Source organism: Protopterus annectens, chromosome 1.part1, assembly GCF_019279795.1.
Source record: "Protopterus annectens isolate FY-2018-M chromosome 1.part1, PAN1.0, whole genome shotgun sequence".
Classification (NCBI taxonomy): Eukaryota; Metazoa; Chordata; order Ceratodontiformes; family Protopteridae; genus Protopterus; species Protopterus annectens.
In genome coordinates, this window is record NC_056726.1 from 1,307,899,420 (window position 1) to 1,307,920,436 (window position 21,017).

General features: G+C 40.8%; 1 protein-coding gene across 1 annotated transcript in view; it reads left to right on the forward strand.

Annotated features, from left to right (window-relative positions):
• Positions 1 to 21,017, forward strand: part of DYM (dymeclin) — a gene marked incomplete in the record, with an annotated part of 2,754,049 nt that overhangs the window by 430,291 nt on the left and 2,302,741 nt on the right. The window contains 1 exon segment of the mRNA XM_044081708.1: positions 2,591 to 2,724. Within this exon segment, the coding sequence (XP_043937643.1) occupies positions 2,591 to 2,724 (134 nt within the window).

The window sequence follows — 21,017 nt, forward strand, 5'->3', positions numbered from 1 at the left end:
ACCCAACAGAACCAAGATGCTGTCCTTCAAAAAAAAGGAAGCCAATCTGGTGATCCCCTGCCATTAACAAAACTCTACAACAGAAGGAAGAAACTGTTGCAGAAAAAGGTGAAGTCCCAAGACTGTAAAAACTCCCTTATTAGCCTAAACAAAAAGTTGAGATCCCTCATCAAAGCCTCTAAAGCTAGCTATGAAGGCAGAATTGTGGCAGACACTAAAAACAACCACAAAGCCTTCTAGAGTTGTATCAAGAATCTCCACAGCAATACTCAGATTTGTTGCACAATGGTACCTCCTATACTGAGCCATCAGCTATTGCCAACATACTGGCCGACAGATTCAGTGCTAGCGTTACCCCCCCCCCACAAAGGACCAATCACAATGGCGGAAGAATGCCAGACACCCAGAATTACTGCAGCACACGTTAAAGCTGCAGTGTCCAAGGCCAAGAATACAGCTTCCATGGGACCAGGCAATATCCCTGGCTGTGTTCTAATGAACTACAAAGTGAACTGTCACCACACATGTGTGCCCTGTTCAATCACAGTCTCACCTCAGGCTTTGTCCTTACAGAATGGCGCACTGCTACAGTCATCCCTCTCCATAAAGGGGGGGGGGGGCGCGACTACAGACCCTGGGAATTATCGCCCCATTAACCTGACTAGTCTGAGATGTAAGGCTATGGAACGCATCATCATGGACCTAATTATCAAGGATATAAGGAATGTCCAAACAATGGATCCCACGCAGTTTGGTTTTGTGAAGGGTAGATCATGCCTGCTCAACCTGGCTGACTTCTTTGAGTCAGTCACCAGAGCTGTGGATGAGGGCAAGGCAATTCATACAGCCTACCTCCATCTGGCCAAGGCCTTTGATACCATTCCCCACTCAGGAATTATTGATAGACTCACCAAACTAAGCATCAACCCCTGGTATTTACAGTCAATGTTTAAGTGGCAAACTAGGTGGGTTGCAAATTGTCTCACAGATAGAACCCACAGTGTGAAAGTAGCAGACTCCAAGTCAGACTGTCGACCAGTCATGAGTGGAGTCCCACAGGGATCGGTCCTTGGTCCCCTCCTGTTTGGCATTTACTCAGAAGTCCAGGCCAACACGGAGGGACTCTGGCTGACCAAGTTCACCAACAATTGCAAGCTGGGAGCCATTATTAACACCCCAAGTGATGTAGACATCCTATATAAAGGCCTTACTGAGACCAACGACGTGTCAAAACCATGGCCTTAAGCTTAATGCCAAAAAATGCATTGTCATTCCCTTTAGGAAAATCTCAGTTCCCACTAATTACCACATTGGTGGTAGCCCACTGAACACTGAAGGCGTTATAAGAGATCTGGGGACACAGGTTGACAGCAAACTCTCATTCGACCACCACATTGCCACTGTAGTGAGAAAGTCCTTCTGTGTGGCACATCTCATTACCAAGGGTTTTGCATCCAGGAAGAAAGAGGTCATCATCTCTCTCTCTGCTCTTCCCTCATTAGGCCAGTCATCGAGTATAATGCCCCATTTGGCATGTACCTCATTAGACACATGCAACAGCTGGAAAGGCCACAAAAGTACCTCACAAAAAGGATCCTAGGCCTTAAAACACATGCCCTACATGGACAGACTCAAGAAAAACTCCCGCTATTCTCTGTCTCATATCATCTATTAAGAGGTGATCTCTGCTGGACTTACAAAGCCATGTCTGACCCAGCCCTGTTAGAAATGTTACACCTAAAGAAATTCCAATCCCTCCCCACCACATGCTCCAGGGACCTCAACCTCATTACCACAGTCAACAGAACATGCTGGAGGGACAGTTTCATAACCCAGAGACTGCCCATGCTCTGGAATAGACTTCCCATACATGTCAAGCAGAGCACCTCACTGTCCCTTTTCAAGAGAAATCTTGATGAGTGGATGGGAATTAGAAAGTTCACCCCAGGGATCACTCCAGTGGCTCTTCTTGATAGAGACATTGGAAAATAATGGCAGCATGATGCCAGGGCACCTCTATGAGCAAGTCTTGTAAAGGTTCATTGGCCATTGGCCTAGTACACACCTATGACCAAGTCAGAGATTTAGTGCTGTGCATGAGCTGCCAGATAAAATAAATCTGTGCACCTTGTGTAGGCACCAAACCTACAACCTTCTGATCTTTTAGTTTCAAAGGCAAGTATGCTGCCAAATGTGCATGTGGACATAATCGGTGTTTCTTTATTTACATAATTTGACCGTTACTTTTTTTTTCTTTTTGCTGGGTGATATTAACCGCTTATGATTCTTTCTCTGTGCCTGAACGGTTCAGGTCAAATTAACTAATCATTGATAAGAATTGATTGATTTGTTGGAGTTTCGGGGAGCACCTTCACAACATTGTTCACTGTAGTTAGAATGTTTTGCTGAAAACTATTCATGTTTTATGTGTGCTTGAAGATTAGACTTTTTTTTTGTTTACCAATTTTTATTTTTTTAAAGGACCTGGTAAAAGTCAATACAATTAATCTGACTTGCACAGCCTTTTCACGATAAATCCTAATTTGAACTTGTCAAATTATTTTCCTCTGTCACTTTGTTTCTTTTGCAGCCAACTCTTTATCTGGCAGGCCCACAATGCACTGTTCATTATCCGGTGTTTACTAAAGGTGTTCATTAGCCAGATGTCGGAGAATGAGCTACAGCTACACTTCACTTACCAAGAGAGGGCGCCAGAGGCTTGTGGTAAGGATTACAGATGTGCAACTCTGTTTAAAACATTTTCCATAATCATAATGAAAGTCTCTTTGAGTGTCATTTAGTCAGCTACACAGCATGGCCCATACTTTTAATGTGCTAGATTTGTGTTATTGTATAAATGAATTTATCTTTATTTTGTTATACCTTAACTTTTCTTCTTTATCATAGGATCATAGGAATTTACTAGGCTATCAACCTGGAGGTCATTTCAAGCCTAGTCGTTTCATCCCAATGTAATACCATAGATATGCTAGTCATTACCCAGGATTGCATTTAGTAATGAATGCCCATGTCCAGGAGGGTTGTGGGCGCTATCCCTGGTATGACTTTACAGTGCTCCATCCACTCGTCCAGTTTCCTTTTGAACAGTGTCATTGTGTTATTAATGTCTGACATTTGTCTTGATTATCAGGTGCATGGCGAGCACTGGTATAATTTTTATTTAGGACCGTTACATTCTACACTTTTGTTTTCCTTTTATACAACATGCAGATTTTATCATTGGCTACTTCCTTGTTGCTGCAGGTCATTTTTATTGGGAGTTTGGGACAGGTTTTGTCATTACCCAAACATAGTTTCATAGTTTCATAGATTAGTACTAGACTACCTGTCCTTGTGGGCCATTTTAAGCCTAGCCAATTACACCATGTGAAAATCAAACCCTGCACCTTGTGTCTGTAAGGTAAACACCTTAACCATTATGCCAGCCTCCCACCATAAGTTAAAAACAAGGTTTCATTAATCCGTGGTTCATTTTTGTTGCAGCATTTTTAACATCTGGATTAGCCAAATACTTTTTAAATACCCTTAATCTGATCACTCAGTAAACAGATGTCTGCTACTGTAATAGTAAGAACTGCAGATGCTGCATTTATGATAAACTTTCCCCTTCATCATTTCAGTCATTGGGCATTCAGTGTTTCTTTCTTTGATGCTGAATGCATTGATTTTTTTGCATTTTCTCTAAAATGGTAAACCAGAATTTATAAGGATAGTCCTGCCTTCTGCTTTGTGTGGTGAAATAAAGTAAGCTAAAGTGCACAAAACTAGGTTTAGATTTGAAAACTTCACCAGTATTTTAGTCAGTTGCTATTGTTTTAAGTGCAGTTGGAGATTGTAGCTGCCAGATAGTTTTGCTGAAAATTATTTTATTGAATATCATTTAACAAAATCAGTTTGCTTAAATTACAAAGGGAAGGTTAACATAATACCAGTAGAATTTAATGATTTTAATGACGTTATTATTTGTTTACTGGAGTAGAGTACTGGTCCATGGGCGGCCACGGTGGTGCAGTGGTTAGCATTGCCGCCTCACAGCAAGAGGTCTTCTCGATCCGATCCCCCCCTGGGGGGTGCCTTCTGTCTCTGCATGTCCCTCCCTGTGGTCAGGTGGGTTTCCTCCCCAGTGCTCGGTTTCCCCCCACATCAAAAAGACATGCTTTGGAGGGGGACACCTAGTGTGTGTTAGGTTTGTGTGTTGTGTGGTCCTGTCTGGCTGGTTAGGGCTGCTGGCAACTACTGCTTCGACATGTACTGATCCACCTGCCAATGCGATTAAGGTGAGGTGATCTGTGGCGAAAGAACCGAAAAAAAAGAAAAGAAGAAGAAGTAGAGTACTGGTCCATATGGACCGTTTTCAGAATCGACCCAGGAAAGTAGTACTAATTTAAGAAAATAACATGTTTGCTTTGACCTATTAATTTGCATAAGTTCACACTTTTCAGCTCTCCTGACTTTGCAGAACTTCCAGAGTTTTGTCTCATATTTTTGGTGTGTTCCTCATAAAATTGTCTTTGTTTTTTTGACAAATCAGTGAGGATTGAAGTAACTAAATAATAATAGACATATGAGTTTCAGACTTCGTGTTAATGCATAATAAAGCAAAACCTGTTGTTCTGTCAACTTTCTAAGTTTATCAGAGTAATATTTAAAATCTGTTCCTGATTGTAAGCATTTGCTCCCCGGATCTGATCCTGATTGTATGCATTTGCTCCCCCATTATGTTTAGTTTTGTCCAGATTTCTTGAGCTAAAAGTTTGACAGGTGTGAAGAAAACACTCAAATATTAACAGATTCTGGAACCATTTTTCACAATGCTGTCTAATCCAGAACAAAAACAATTCATGAACTATATGTTGAGTTTTAACTTGTTTATGTATTCTCTAGTAATTAAAATGTGACTGATTCTTTGTAAATGAATAAGTCCTGACACTTACAACTGGTTCATAGGTAGGTACTAGGCTATTGGCCCTGGGGCCTATACAAGCCCAGCCAAAAAGGTACCCTGGCTTTTGCCACCCAAGAAAATTATAGGTTCATAGGGAGGTACTAGGCTATCGGCCCTGGGGCCTATACAAGCCCAGCCAAAAAACAAATGTGGCATTTGATTGTGTTGAGTCCCTGTATAGTGCGATTCCTTAGTTATTTTAAATGTGAAGCAGTTGTGAATTTTAAATCCAATAGAGGGCACATGTATTATTAAATTATTTCATGAATTCTTGAGGAATTATACTAAAGCTTTGTTTTCCATAATCTTTACATCCCTGAATTTGACTTCATAACACTAAAACTGTGAAACCGTTCCATAAGATCAGTAGATTTACAAGCGAATATAGGAGGAAAGTAAAGAAAGGATAGCTGGCCATCAGCAGTGTCCGTTGTGCATGTATCGTGCATGAAGATGGTAGCACTCAATAAGTAAGACTAAAATTAAATAGTTTTGCTCAAGTTGAAAAAGTTATTGCTGACATCAGGCTGATGTGGAATTTATTAATGTACGCTGAAAGAATGAAATAAAGAACCGCAGGCTGCCAGAAGACATTTAGTGAACACATCATATGTGAAGACTGTGCTGTTTGAAAAAATTATGTCTGGAATAAAGGAAGTGGTGTGAAAAATAGAGCAGTATAGTTACAAACCTAAAATGTGAAATGCCACTGCTTGATGAACTGCAAATTGGAATGTATTCTATTTAGGTAAGTAAGTAGCCAGTTTTGAAGAGATGGAATAGGCATTATAACAAAATTAATATATGTATGTTTTGAAAATAAAATTATTATATAATTGTTTCTATATGTGAAATCCTTGTAACGGGTAATTGTAGAGCAAAGCAATATTGCCCCATGTAAAAAAGTGAAAATATTTATTAGCATATTTTGTCTTTAAGTGCATTATGTATGCTTTCAAGAACAGATATTTCTTAAAAGCAGCACTAAACTGTCCTAATTTGTGCTGTTAGTTGACCCATCAAAGATAACTTTGATTATATTTATTGTACAGGTGTTGGTAGTTTGTAATTGGAGTTTAATATAAATCTATACAGCTGAGAGTATGTAGGGATGCAATAAACTGAGAAGTTTAATTAACCGAGAGTCTTTTAGCTATAATAGATTTATGCTTTAGTGAAATACTTGGATTAAGATAGATTAAGAGTAAAAGATGCAGTTCTGTTGGTCGTCACATTCTTCCCAGTCTCTGACATTACCAGTATTTTGGAATAAAAGCAAAAAAAATGCTGTTTGGGATATCTTGTCATTATTGATTTTAATAACATTTGAAAGTCTGATAGTGATTAAGTTGCTTTTAATTAAACTTGACTCTCGCATATTTCCTTGGATTGGAAATCTTGATGGTTCTCAAATCTAGAGTTCAAAGATAAGCATTGTTTATCAAACTGAACAGAACAGCTTTATCTAAACCTAATTTGTAATTATTAATAATGTGTTCAATTTGATCATTTAATACTTTCTATTTGTATGTATCGAGCTGGTCTCCCTGGGCCACCGCTGAAAATGGGCCTCCTGCCCAGTCAGACATTACCCGGTAAACAAACAAAATAAAAATAAATAAATAAAATTAGACATATTTTCAAGTTTGTTCATAGTTTATAAAATTACCAGACAGTGAGATTGTGACATGAAGTTTAAAAAGTGAAATTGCAACCAAATTCGGTAATACTAATGGTGCATCTGTAGTAGAAGACTGGAAATGTGCCAAGGAACTAGATTAACTGAAAAAGTGGTTCACGATGAAGGTAAGGTGACAAAGCGAGACCCTTCTGCTTGCCAGTTTTGTATTCCATTATTGGTGTAACAGTAGAGTTACTGGAGTAAAGCAACTTGATAACCCCTAGAAAAAAATCTCAAACTTTGAACTTTTCAAGTAGTACAACCAAAGTAGTAAATCACATGTTCAAAAGCTTTTGATGAATTAGTTGTGAGGGCAAATACAGCAGAGTTTGAAATGTTATTTTCTAGGTGCATTGCTGTAGAGGGAAAAAGCCTTGACTATGACCCAGACAGCCCAGATTCAGGTGTTTTAGGTGTCTGTGGCAATGGCAAGGGGAAGATGGATGTGCCCATTGTGGTGTGGAGAGGGTATGTGCTCTGACCACCTCATGGTTAATTACTAGTGAGGGTGGGTGGGGTGTATACAGGGTACTATCCTTAGGACAGAAGAATCATTGGCTGAGTCATCACTGAAGCAGGAGTATATGCCAGCACGACCCATTACACATCCATCCCTGCACCTTACAAGTACATGCAAGGGAAGGGGTATCTAAGTTATGGATAAAACAAAACAGTGTAAGAAACTTCTCTGTGTGGAAGATTTTCAATCCATATATATCTAGTTAATCACTGTATATTAATCAGATCAGATAAAGGTAGTAGAAGTAGCGAACTTAAACTTACCCTAAGTCAAAAAAGTAATAAAAAATATATAATTTTAAATATTGTACATTGCTAAGTATTCAAAAGTAATCTAAGCAGGGTAGGCAGTCTGTTTCCAGTCGAAAATCCTTTAAGTACATAGACAAGTGATACAAGTAAAGCAAAAATAACAGAGTAATAGTTTCCTTACAAGCTTTCTAACTATATATAATATATGTAGGCTCATAGGTTAGTACTACGCTAACTGCCCTTGTGACCCATTTTAAGCCTAGCCAATTATCCCTTGTGAGACTCAAACCCTGCACCTTGCATTTGTAAGGCAAACCCCTTAACACACACACACACACACACACACACACACACACACACACACACACACACACACACACACACACACACACAGACACACACAGACACACAGACACACAGACACACACACACAGACACACACACAGACACACACACAGACACACACACAGACACACACACACAGACACACACACAGACACACACACACACACACACACACACACACACACACACTGAGGAAACTATATATATATATTTATTTATTAGGCAAGGGAATGGTTTATTGTGCTGTAAAACGAAGGGTTATTGGTATATATGTTAAATTCACATCCCTTCCCTCATTAGTGTGACATTCGAGCTGGTCCTGCCCTACTTAGTAGCTGTCATAATAATATAACCCTTATGTACTTTAAATAAAATTAATAATGATGTGGTACCTCTTATTTAACCAGATTATTAAGTCTGTAATTTTATCCAAGACCATATACTACATGGCTGGAAATATATAAACGTTAGACCTTTTGGCAATCTAAAAATGTATATAAATATATACATATGGCACATGAGTACATGTTTCTCCAGCATATTTGGGATGTCTACCCATGCCTATGCAATCCAGTATCTGGAACTTAAAAACCTGTGTCTTTTATGAAGAGCAAGGTGTTTGGCTAGTACATTATTTTTGCATCCAGAGCAGATTTCTGACAGATGACATGAAATCTTACGCTTAAGTTTATTTACAGTCTTGCCCACATAAAATGCATCACATTCATTGGACTGTGCCCTATAAATTACTTTTGTAGTGTTACAGATTGCATAGACATAGGTGATCTTGAAGGAAGCATCCAAAATATGCTGGAAAAATGTGAACTCATGTGGCAGTTAAAGCTGAACTATTTTAGGAAGCCTGGACTAAACTATTACTGTTTACTTAAAAGTGTACTGGAACTTAGAACATCTTATTTTATTTTATTTTATTCTTCCAGTTGGTTTTAAATAACATGTTAAATCAGTTTTAATTAAGTGCATATTTTGTTTCCATCATCATACATTTTTTTCTTTTTCTTGTTCTTTTTTCCACTTTATTCAAAATGATGCGTAATAACAATACTAACTAATTATACAATAATATTTTTGTAGATAGTTTTTTAGGGTTCTTGTACACAGACCTGAAGAAGTCTAGAAGGACGAAAATGATCTTTGTTAACAATAGGTTATGGAAATAGAATATGGTTTTTGCATCCAAAGTGTATATGTATATATTTATATATATTTTTAGATTGCCAAGTGGTCTAAGGTTTATATATTTCCAGCCATGTAGTATATTGTCTTGAATAAAATCACAAGACTTAATAATCTGGTTAAGTAAGAGGTACCACATCATTATTAATTTTATTTAAAGTACATAAGGTTTATATTATGATGGCTACTAAGTAGGGCAGGACCAGCTCAAATGTCACACTGATGGGGGAAGGGATGTGAATTTAACATGTATGCCAATAACACTTTGTTTTACAGCACAATAAACCACTCCCTTGCCTGATAAAAAGTATACATATATATGTATGTGTGTGTGTATATATATATATATATATATATATATATATATATATATATATATATATATATATATATATATAATGAGAGAGTTAGAAAGCTTGTGAGGAAACTATTACTCTGCTATTTTTAATGTCCTTCTCTTCTCATGTTGCAGTATTCATCACAGTAGGGAGGTTGCTGCCTGCAGCACTAGACATCTGACCAGTATACCAAAGTCTTTGGAGCAAGGGGGGGGGAGTACGTGGGACGTCTCTGGTCAGAGCTCTGAACTGACGTAGACCATAAAAGTGACATGTGTATGTACCCCCTTCAGAAGTTTTCTGCCGCAGTGAACGTCGGACTCCTGTTCACCAGTTCGGGAAGTAGACCGCTCATTATCTAGATGGCTGCTACAGACAACTGCTACAGATAAGTACCCTGTTGGGTTTTCTTTTTGTTTTTGCTTGTTTCGCAGATGTATATGTCCACTAGAAAGGGGAAGTGTGCTTGTAGGAGACAAATTCCTCACAAGGCCATGCACGAAAATTGCATTTTCTGTGTAGGCGAGGCCCACGACCATACATGCTGCCCCATTTGTAAATCCTTTGTTCCTAAGACTCTCCACAGCCGTCTGGCCACATTGAAACTGTACCTAGAAAATCAAAGGCTCAGGTGTCTCGCGCTTGGCATGCATGATGGGGTAGGCATATCTTATGAGCTGCCTCAGAATAAGGCCAAGAAAATCAGGCCTGATTCCCACGCTGCTCCTCAGGCATCAGGAGAGATTCTTGAGGCAGATGAAAGGCCAAGATCTCTTCAGACCTCTGTTTCCCAACCAGGCCCGGAAACCACCAAGGAAGTTGGGATGGTGGAAACAGGGGAGTACATCTGCTGAGGTTAATCAGCCATCCGATCCTGATGGCGGAGGGAAACCACGGCTCGTACAGTCAGAAGGGCCTACTCCTTCCCTACCATCTGCCCAGACATTGGCTCCTAGACCCATTCAACCCTCTGCCCCTTTAAAGAGGAAACAAAAACGTAAGCATTCTGAGCCACAATCTCTTCCTGGATGGGAAGATTTTCCAGAGTCTTTTTAAGGCATTCCAGGCCTTACAGACTCAACAACCACCAGTTGCTGCTCCTTCGGTGCACCCTTTAGAGGTATCAGTGGAAGAGTACTCCTCCTCTGAAGAATCACTGACCTACTGTTCACAGATTGATTCCTCTAAGGATTTTATCACCCCAGAGGAAAAGGATCCTATCACCCCTGAGTCTACAGGTGAAGAATTCACTTTTGGGGACACTATCTCCCTCATGACGGAACATGTTAAATGGCAGGCCTCAGATGTCTCTGACACTAAGAAAAGCTACCTTTACATGCTACATATGGAGCAGCCATCCCCTTCTGTACCCCCTTGCTGCTGGCCTTTCAACATGCCTTCATGGTTGCTTCACAGGCCCCAGATTCCAAACCCCCAGCCTCTAAACGTCCAGACCGATTTTACAAGGTGCCTCAGAACACTCAATTTGTATTTAAAACTCCACCTACAGACCCAGCAGTTATTGCAGTTTCAGTGGATAAATCTTCCAGACATTCACCCTCTGCTGCTCTTTATCCTACTGATAAAGACAGAAAAATTCATGGACAGACTGGGGAAAAAGTCTATACATCCTCCATCCTGGCTGTCCAGGCTCTCAATTACCAAACCCACATGGCTGGGTATGTCCTGGTCACCCTTTCCAAAGCTACTACTTTCCTCTCTGAGGTTCCTGAATCGCCAATAAAAACTCAACTAAGCACCCTACTTTCCACAGCATCTCAGGGGACTAGGCACTCCATTAAGTGCAGCTTTGATGCTGTGGAAGCCTCCTCAAAATCAGCTGCCTTAGGTTCAGTGCTGAGGAGATATTCCTGGGTGAGACTTCAGCCACTACCTATGGATGTGCAAACTAAACTGCTTGATGCACCCCTAGACAATAAAGCCCTTTTTGGACAAGCTTCAGCAGAACACTTTAAATCCCTTCAAGAAAAGGGAAAAGAATTACAAAATCTGAAGCATTTACTTGTGTCTCCTATCCCCAGATATCACAGAAATTATCCACAAAGAACTTCCTTTGTCAGGAGACAGTCCTCACACACTGCACCACCTCAGGCAAAGGGATGTAGGCAAGCTAGAAAAAGCTCTGCTCCTAAGTTTCCTTCCACTCCCTCGTACACCCCCTTTCAGAGTCAGTCTGACCAAGCCAGACCACCTCCACTGTGACTTGCACCCTCTAAACTCCAACACCCCCTATCCTTTCGTCTCACCCTTTCTCTACCCGCCTGGTGGAAAATTACATCAGAAAATTGGGTCCTGTCCATCATTTAGAGAGGGTTCTTCATGATTTGGTGGACTTTGCCCCCTTCCAGAGGATTCCTCAACCTCCATCAAACCAAATTCATCTTTTCTCTACCATCATTCTACAATTGCTATTTCAGGGCACCATAGAGAAGGCACCTACTTCACAAAGAAACAAAGGGTTTTACTCCAAAATGTTTCTGGTAGCAAGAAAAGACAGTCCATTAAGACCAATTCTGGCTTTATCTGTTCTAAGCCTGTTCCTCAAGGGTACCCACTTTCAAAATGATTACCTTATCTCTGCTCCTACCACTTATACCAACACAAGCCTTCATGGTAGCTCTGGATTTGAAGAATGCCTACCTTAACATTCCAATACACCCAGATTACAGGAAATTCCTACGCTTTGCAGTAGGTTGCTTGCATTTTCAATTTTCTGCATTACCTTTTGGACTCTCCACAGCTCCTTGAGAACTCAGGGTATTCAAATATACCCATACCTAGACGACCTGTTAATTCTTTATCAGGACTGTCAAACACTAATCCACCACCTACAATAGGTGATCACCACCCTAACTCAGTTTAGGATTCACTGTAAACAAGGGAAAATCTCACCTGATCCCCACTCAAGACCTGGTCTTCTTGAGGTGCAGGATAAAAACAGACAAGATGAAGGCCTTCATTCCAGACCAAAAGGACCATGGACCTCACCCTCTACTTCAACAACCTAATCACCCTAACTTCTTTGCCAGCAAGAAAATTCCCAAGAATATTATACCACATGGCATCTCTGATACCCATGCTGCCGCTGGCAAGACTCCACATGAGAAAGATCCAACAGATTCTGAAGAATTTATGGAGCCAACACTCTCATCCCTTGAACACCCCTCTCCCCCTCCTTTTGTGTCTGAAGAGGGACCTACAATGGTAGATTTGTGCCATCAACCTCAACCATGGAACCCCCTTACAGGTACCTGCCCCCCTACAACAAATCTCTACAGATGCTTCAGACATGGGGTGGGGAGCTGTGCTACTGCACAACCAAAAACAATTCACTGTGCAGGGAAAATGGCCCATACTAAGACGGAGACCAAATCTTCATCAAGGAAATGAGGGCACTTCGTCTAGCCCTACAAACCTTCAAACTAGCCCTACGCCCAGGAACCCTGAAAGTGATCACAGACAATGCGACTGTCCTGTGGTACAGACAATGCGACTGTCCTGTGCTACATAAACAGGGGAGACGAGATCCTACCCTCTTTGCAGTGTAGCCTCTCAGATCTGGACCCTAGCATCATCACTGCATATTCACCTGCTAGCAGTGTACATCCCTTCCACAGAGAATGTTATGGTAGATACTCTCGGCAGAGCTTCAGCACCCTCTCACGAATGGATGCTTCACAGAGAGGTATTCCCAGAGCTTTTCCACAGGTTGGGTATTCCATAAGCAGATCTGTTCGCCTCCTCCCAAAACAGACAGCTGCCCCCAGTTTTGCACAAGGGATCCACATCCCCAAGCATGGAAAGTGGACGCTTTCTCTATTTCTTGGGCGGGGATGTACTTATATGCCTCCCCCCTTCACTCTAATTCAGAAGGTCCTCCTAAAAATTCAGAGGGTCAAACCACAAATCCTGCTGGTGACCCCCTTTTGGCCGTGATACCATTGTTTTCCCCTTCTCTACCTTTTAGACAAGGGCAGTCACCACAGGTTACCCCACCGGTAAGACCTACTAGCACAGGACAGTGGATCCCTACTCCACCCTCAGGTGACCAATCTCAAATTGACCTTACGGGTGATAGGGTTCTAATCCCCTTCAGACACCTATACTCAGAGGACATACTCAATATTCTGCAGGAGGCCAGACAGCCTATAGAACCAGGAGAAGCAAATTTTTAACAAAATCTCAAATCAGCCCTGGGAAATCTCAGCTTTTAAACACAAGCCTTCCAGTATAATTAATTATTAGGTGAATGTCATTGAATTGTTTTTAACAATTTTCTATTACTTTGTGACCATCATTGTGAGGTGAGCACAGCTGCATTGAGCTCCATTCAGCTTCCAACTTGGAGAGCTTTAATGAAGTTGGACACTAGATAGGATCATACTCTACTAATTTTACAAGTTCCTTATTCCCTCTGTATACAAACAGGTGAGCTCCAAAGTCTAAGGTTAAAACTATTCCAAAACAAACCTTTAGTTCAGTCCCAATTCCCTTGGCTACTCATCCTTAAAGAGCTTGCTAGCAAGATTTGGTTTCTGTAAGCTGAAAAGCTCTAACATAGTGTATTGTCTTACTTACATTTCCTGACTCCTGATTGCTTTTTTCTTTTCTTTTTGGAATCCCTCCTGCTGAGGTTGCTCTGCCTGCTTCGTTTGCCCTTCTGGCTCACTCTGCTCCCCCACCCTACTCCCATATCCCACACACCCCAGTGCTTTTACTCTTGAGCACTAGGCTGACACTTCCTCACTCTATCCATCCAATTAGATGCACTTCCTGTTATCCTGTTTCCTCCTCATATACCTATAACATGCTCGTGCTTCACATATCACTTCTCACTACACTCATATTACTATCTCACCTCACTACTTATCACCACAACACATTCCAGACACCCACTTTTCATCACAGCACAAACCCACCTTACTCTACTACTCCATGTACATATCTCACCATCAGTCCTACTCTTGTCAATATTACTTAGCCTCCAATATTTCCATTTAAATTAATATCTACTAAAGATAGTCACTATAATCCTCAGTTATTCAACAATGAGCTTATCAAACGATTGAAACTACTTACCAACATTGCCTCTAGGCTACTGCTTACTGGTGACATCCATCCAAACCCTGGGCCACTCTCAGATAACACCAACCCATCTAATCACTCTAGTGTCAACACCCCCACACATCCAATCCTAAACAGAAAAAATCAGACCTATTGCTAATGAACATTAATATTAGAAGTATAGACAACAAATTGGACATCCTCCATGCCACTCTAGGTACATACTCCCCAGACATAGTCATAATCACTGAAACATGGTTAAAACCAAGTACAAAAGATAATGAAATACTACCCCCAGGTTACTCCACACTAAGGGTGGATAGATAAAACAAAAGAGGAGGTGGAGTTGCTGTCCTCTTTAAAGACCATCTCACTTTAACTTTCCTTGAATGCAATACCCCACAACTGAACAGTGCAGAAATCATCTATACCACCCTAACCATAAATTCAAGAAAAACATTTAATATAATTGGCTGCTATATCCCACCTGGAAATAATGTCATAGTTATCAAATGTCTATTGCACTGAGCAAATAGTACCCTTAGCCAGGAGACATTCATACTGGGTGATTTTCATTTAGACTGGTTTGCTTGTGATACAGATCACCCCATCCATCACATAAACTTGCATGGTTTAAGACAAGCTATCCAAGAACCTACCCGAATAGATAAAGCTAGTAAAAAACAATCCAGCTTGGATTGGATATTATTAAATAACTCCTCTCACTTATTCCAATCAGGCTGCCTTCCTGATGGTCTGAGTGACCACCTACCCACATTTCTTGTATGACAACACATATTCCCACCAAAACCTACTATGTTTAAACAACTGAGAAAAAAAAACATAACTTTAATCTTGACAACTTTATAGCTGACCTACAAAGGTGCAACTGGACTCCACTCAAGTACGTTGACCTAGATGATGCAGTGAACCACTTTAATAAATCTTTCTTAGATATATTAAATGCACATGCCTCTGTTAGTAAAATCAAACTATGATGCCTGGCTAAGCAGGGACACTAGGGCCCTTCTGAAAATAAAGACTGGGGACTATGGCGTAAGACTAACATAGTATTTTCTAAACAGTAGTATCAAGAACTTAGAAATAAGGCAAGAAGCAAATAGAAATGTATTTTAGCCTGTTTTATCATAACATTCAAAACACATGTCAAAAAAACCCTCAAAAATTCTGGCCGACTGTAAACTCAATCCTTCATCCAGGAAAATCTACTACACTAATGCCAAACATCCACAACAATTCTGATAGCATAGCTACCATTTTTAACAAGCATTTTACTGAATCTGTAATTGCCCTTTCCAAACAGCAACCCCCTACTCCTGATACCAAACCAGCCAAGTCTACAACTAGCAATGCCTCATTCTCTTTCTCCTCAGTTCCTACAGCCACGATAAAAAAACTACTACAGAAACTAAAACCTGCTACACTTGCCGTTGATAACTTAACCAGTGAATACCTCAAAATAGCAGCTGAATCTACAGCCTTCCCAGTATCAATCCGTATAAATAGATCCATTCTCGAAAACAAGGTTTTTAACTAGATTGTTTAATAAAATCTTGGAACGTGAGAGAATGCCTGAGGAATGGAGAAAGTGTTTTGGTACCGATTTTTAAGAGTAAGGGTGATGTGCAGAGCTGTAGTAACTAGAGGGATTAAACTGATCAGTCACAGCATTTAGTTACGGGAAAGAGTAGTGGAAGCTAAGTTAAGAAGGGAGGTGATGACTATTGATCAGCAGTATGGTTTCATGCCAGGAAAGTGCACTACAGATGCAATGTTTGCTCTGAAAGTGTTGCTGGAGAAGTACAGGGAAGGTCAGAAGGAGTTGCATTGTGTCTTTGGATTTAGAGAAAGTATATGACAGGGTGCCTAGAAAGGAGTTGTGGTATTGTATGAGGAAGTCGGGAGTGTCAGTGAAGTATGTAAGAGTGGTACAGGATATGTACGAGGGTAGTGTGACAGCGGTGAGGTCTGCGGTGGGAGTGACGGATGTGTTTAAGGTGGAGGTGGGATTACATCAAGGATCAGCTCTGAGCCCTTTCTTATTTGCAATTGTGATGGACAGGTTGACAGACAAGATCAGACAGGAGTCCCCATGGATTATGATGTTTGCAGATGACATTGTGATCTGTAGTAAGAGTAGGGAACATGTGGAGGAGACCCAGGAGAGGTGGAGATATACCCTAGAGAGAAGAGGACTGAAGGTCAGCAGGAATAAGACAGAATATATGTGTGTGAATGAGAGGGAGGATAGAGGAATGGTGAGGATGCAGGGAGTAGAGGTGGCGAAGGTGGATGAGTTTAAGTATTTGGGATCATCAGTTCAGAGTAATGGTGAGTGTGGAAGAGAGGTGAAGAATAGAGTACAGGCAGGATGGAGTGGGTGGAGAAGAGTGTCAGGCGTGATTTGTGACAGACGAGTACCAGTAAGAGTGAAAGGGAAGGTCTACAAGAGGGTAGTGAGACCAGTTATGTTATATGGGTTGGAGACAGTGGCATCGACAAAAAGGCAGGAGTCAGAGCATGACATGGCAGAGTTGAAGATGTTAAGATTTGCACTAGGTGTGACGAGGATGGACAGGATTAGGAATAAGTATATTAGAGGGTCAGCCCAGGTTGGAAGGTTTGGAGACAAAGCCAGAGAGGCAAGATTACGTTGGTTTGGACATGTGCTGATGAGGGATGCAGAGTATATTGGGAAAAAGATGCTAAGGGTGAAGCTGCCAGGTAACAGGAAAAGAGGAAGGCCTAAGATAAGGTTTATGGATGTGGTGAGAGAGGACATGCAGGTGGTTGGTGTGACAGAGCAAGATGCAGAGGACAGGAGGAAATGGAAACAGTTGATCTGCTGTGGCGACCCCTAACGGGAGCAGTTGAAAGAAGAAGAAGATTCTCGAAAACAAGGTCCCTCAACTGTGGAAAAATTCCCATGTAATCCCACTTCATAAAGTGGGACCTTCATAGAACTAACAAACTATTGGCCAATTGCTATTCTTCCACCTCTTTCTAAGTTACTCGAAAGGTATATTCATCTCCAGGTCATGAAATTCTTACTAACAAATAACCTTCTCGCAAACACTCAGCATGGGTTTCGCCCATCACACAGTACCACCACAGCTCTTTTATCCTTCACTAATACCGTAAACCATCAAAGGAATAACAACAATTTTGTATCTGCCATCTTTCTAGACCTATCAAAAGCTTTTGATATGGTCTCCCATTCCAAACTAATTGATGTACTAACTGAACTATCCTCCTCACCATCTGCCACAGCATGGTTTCATAACTATTTATTTGGCAGTCAACAGTCTGTTTTATGGCAGGGTGAACTATCCTCCTCACCATCTGCCACAGCATGGTTTCATAACTATTTATTTGGCAGTCAACAGTCTGTTTTATGGCAGGGTGACCTATCTCAGTGCCTTCCTTTATCCATTGGTGTCCCCCAAGGATCTATCTTGGGCCCTCTCCTTTTTCTCCCTCTTTACTAATAATCTACATACAGCTACTCCACATGGTTCTATAATACAGTATGCAGATGATTCAGCACTTATCTGTGCTGCCACTTCTCTATCAACTCTTCATTCTCAAACACAGAAATCTTTCACTTCTGTTGAAACATGGTTAGCCAATGCCCATCTAATCCTGAACCCAAACAAAACTAAATTATTACTCTTCCAAATAACGAGACATCTATCTCATGCCCAACATTTAACATAATAGCCAAAGACGATACTGTGATCTCCCTGACAGCCCATATAAAGCTTCTTGGAGTGGAAATAAACAATACCCTAAAATTTGACTTGCATGTCTCCCTAACTATAAAAAAGTCCATAAGAAACTTGGAAGTCTATATAGGCACAAAAGGTTCCCGACTACAATGGGCAAAATTACATTAGCACAAACCCGTCTGCTCTCCACTCTACTATATGCCTCTCCAATTTTAACTAATCTAAGGAAAACTGACTTATCTAAGCTAGAAGCATGTTATAATAAAATTGCTAAGTTTGCATCTGACTGCCCCATAAAGAACACATCAGTATACAGCTTTAAGGATACTAGACTGGCTTGAGCTTCCCAACATTATTCTTTATAGCCAACTCTCTCTAACTCACAAAATTGTAACACAACCAACTAGAACCCCTGCACTACAAAAGCTCATCCTTTCTTATGGTTCCAGCAGACCACTTTGCTCTAACAGTAAGAGCTTACGCACCATCTCCAAGGCCAACAACACTGCAGGAGAATCTTTATTTTCCAACATGTAACAAATTTGTATGTTCTTATGCATACTACATTTTGTTTACTTTTTATTTTATTGATTATTGTAATGTGTGCATAAAAATTTACTGTTACTCATAGAGCTTTTCTCCCCTGAAAAAGGACCCGTGTCCAGTCAGACTTACCTGGTAAACAAATGTTAAATATGTAAATAAATAAAAATACAATTGTGTTTAAATGGAAAAGATTCTCCAGGTGGTGTCAAAAGAAAAACCAGAACCCTTCGAACATTCCTCTACCTACAGTCCTTTCTTACTTGTATGAGCTCCTTTATTCAGGACTAATGTAGTCTTCAGTTAAGGTCCATTTCTCTGTCATCTCTGCATGTCTGACTTTGATCCCTCCTTTAGCATTAAGATTGGAGGTCAAGCTATTCCTGAAAGGGGTGCTCCATATCAGACCTCCCCGCAAACCTGTACCTTCACCTTGGAACTTAAACTGTGTACTTGAAAACCTTGCCACCGTTCAAGCCAGCACACGCAGTATCCCTGAAACTATGCACATGGAAAACAGTCCCGCTAGTGGCCCTCACATCCACCAGGAGGGTATCAGAAATGCAGGCCCTGATGGCCACCCCTCCTTACCTCTTTTTCTATAAGGACAGAGTCTCTCTAAGGACTAATCCTTCTTTCATGCCCAAGGTGGTTAATGAGCTCTCACTCAATCAGACCATTAACCTACCTGTTTTCTACCCCCAACCTCAGAATTCCTCAGAAAGGAAACACCATTCATTAGATGTGCACAGACAACTTAAGTACTACTAAGATAAATCCAGACCCATTAGAAAATCTGACCAATTGTTCATTTCCTTCCACCCTGGGTCTTTAGGGAAACCAGTCTCCAAACAGACCATCTCTTCATGGATCTATAAGACCATTTTTACATGCTATTCTATTCACGGGAAGAGCTTATCTGGCAATGTTAAAGCTCAGTCCACTAGAGCAGCTGCCTCCTTAGCTGCCTTTTTTAAGGGGGTAAACTGCACCTTCATCCTAGAAGCGGCTACCTGGGCATCATTTCATACCTTTATTAAGCACTACAAGCTAGATTTAGCCTCAAGGGCTAGAGCTGGTTTTGCCAGATCTATCTTACAAGGTCTCATTGACCTGGGACCACATACCTCCTCCTAGGCTCATACCTAAAAGCTTTGGTACTCTCCCTACTGTGATGAATACTGCAACATGAGAATAGAAGGACATAGAACAGTTATGTAAGAACTTACCATAACCTTAGATGCCCATGTTGCAGTATTCACTCTCCCTTCCTACCCCCTCTTGCATCACCTTCCTTACCTTCATTTTCTTGCTAACTACCTGTGGGATCACGGCCTACAGCTACTTGTGCTCAGCAGCAGGCACAGGTGGTAAAATACCCTATAGTCTGTTCTTCATGTCAGTCTGAAGGGACTTCCTTTTTAGCTTATTTTACACCTTCGGGGGTACTACTGTATGCGGCAGTCCATTCTAAAAGGGGTACGTGCAGACGTCACCTTTATGGCCTATGTCAGTTTATGGCTGTGACCAGAGACGTCACACATATCCCCCTTCTCCAAAGACCTTGGTATACTGGTCAGAGGTCTGGTGCTGCAGGCAGCAGCCTCTCTACTGTGATGAATACTGCAACTTGGAAGAGAAAGACATTTAAGATTATGGTAAGTTCTTACACAACTCTTCTTTTTACTTGACTCGCTTGTCTCTGTACTTAATAAAGGATTTTCATCTGGAAACAGACTGCTTGGATTACTTTCAAATACTTAGTAATTCTGTATAGTATTTCAAATTGTATATTTTTTTATTATTTTTTGACTTGGGAGTAGTTTAAGTTCGCTAGTTATACTCCCATTGTCTGATCTGGTTAATATACAGTGTTGAACTAGATATGTACAGATTGAAAATCTTCCACACAGAGAAGTTTCTTACACTGTATTGTTTTTGGACCTACTGTACTTGTTTAGTGGGTTGTTTGAGATTTTGGGGATACTATGGAAATTACTTGTTTTTCAAATTATGGATAAACACTCATTTGCAGCTGTGTGACTCATTCCCAGTTGTTTCTCCTCAGTGGACTCAAAGATGGGTCGGACAAAGTTCAGGGGTGGAAGGAGGGCCTGGTAAACCCATGGACAATGTGAGGCCCTGGGTTTAGCCAGTGGTCATTTGTGAGGAGCTGAAAAGAGAGAGAGACAGGAAGGAAAAAGTTTGAAATGTTATCTGAAAACAAGCCTTCAGCATTGATTCAAAGAAGATGGCCCAATAAAAAAAAGAGACTAGTTAGAAAAGAGGAAGCTTAATAGTAAAGTACCATTTGAAGTGTAATTGTTAGTATTTTTGCAAAA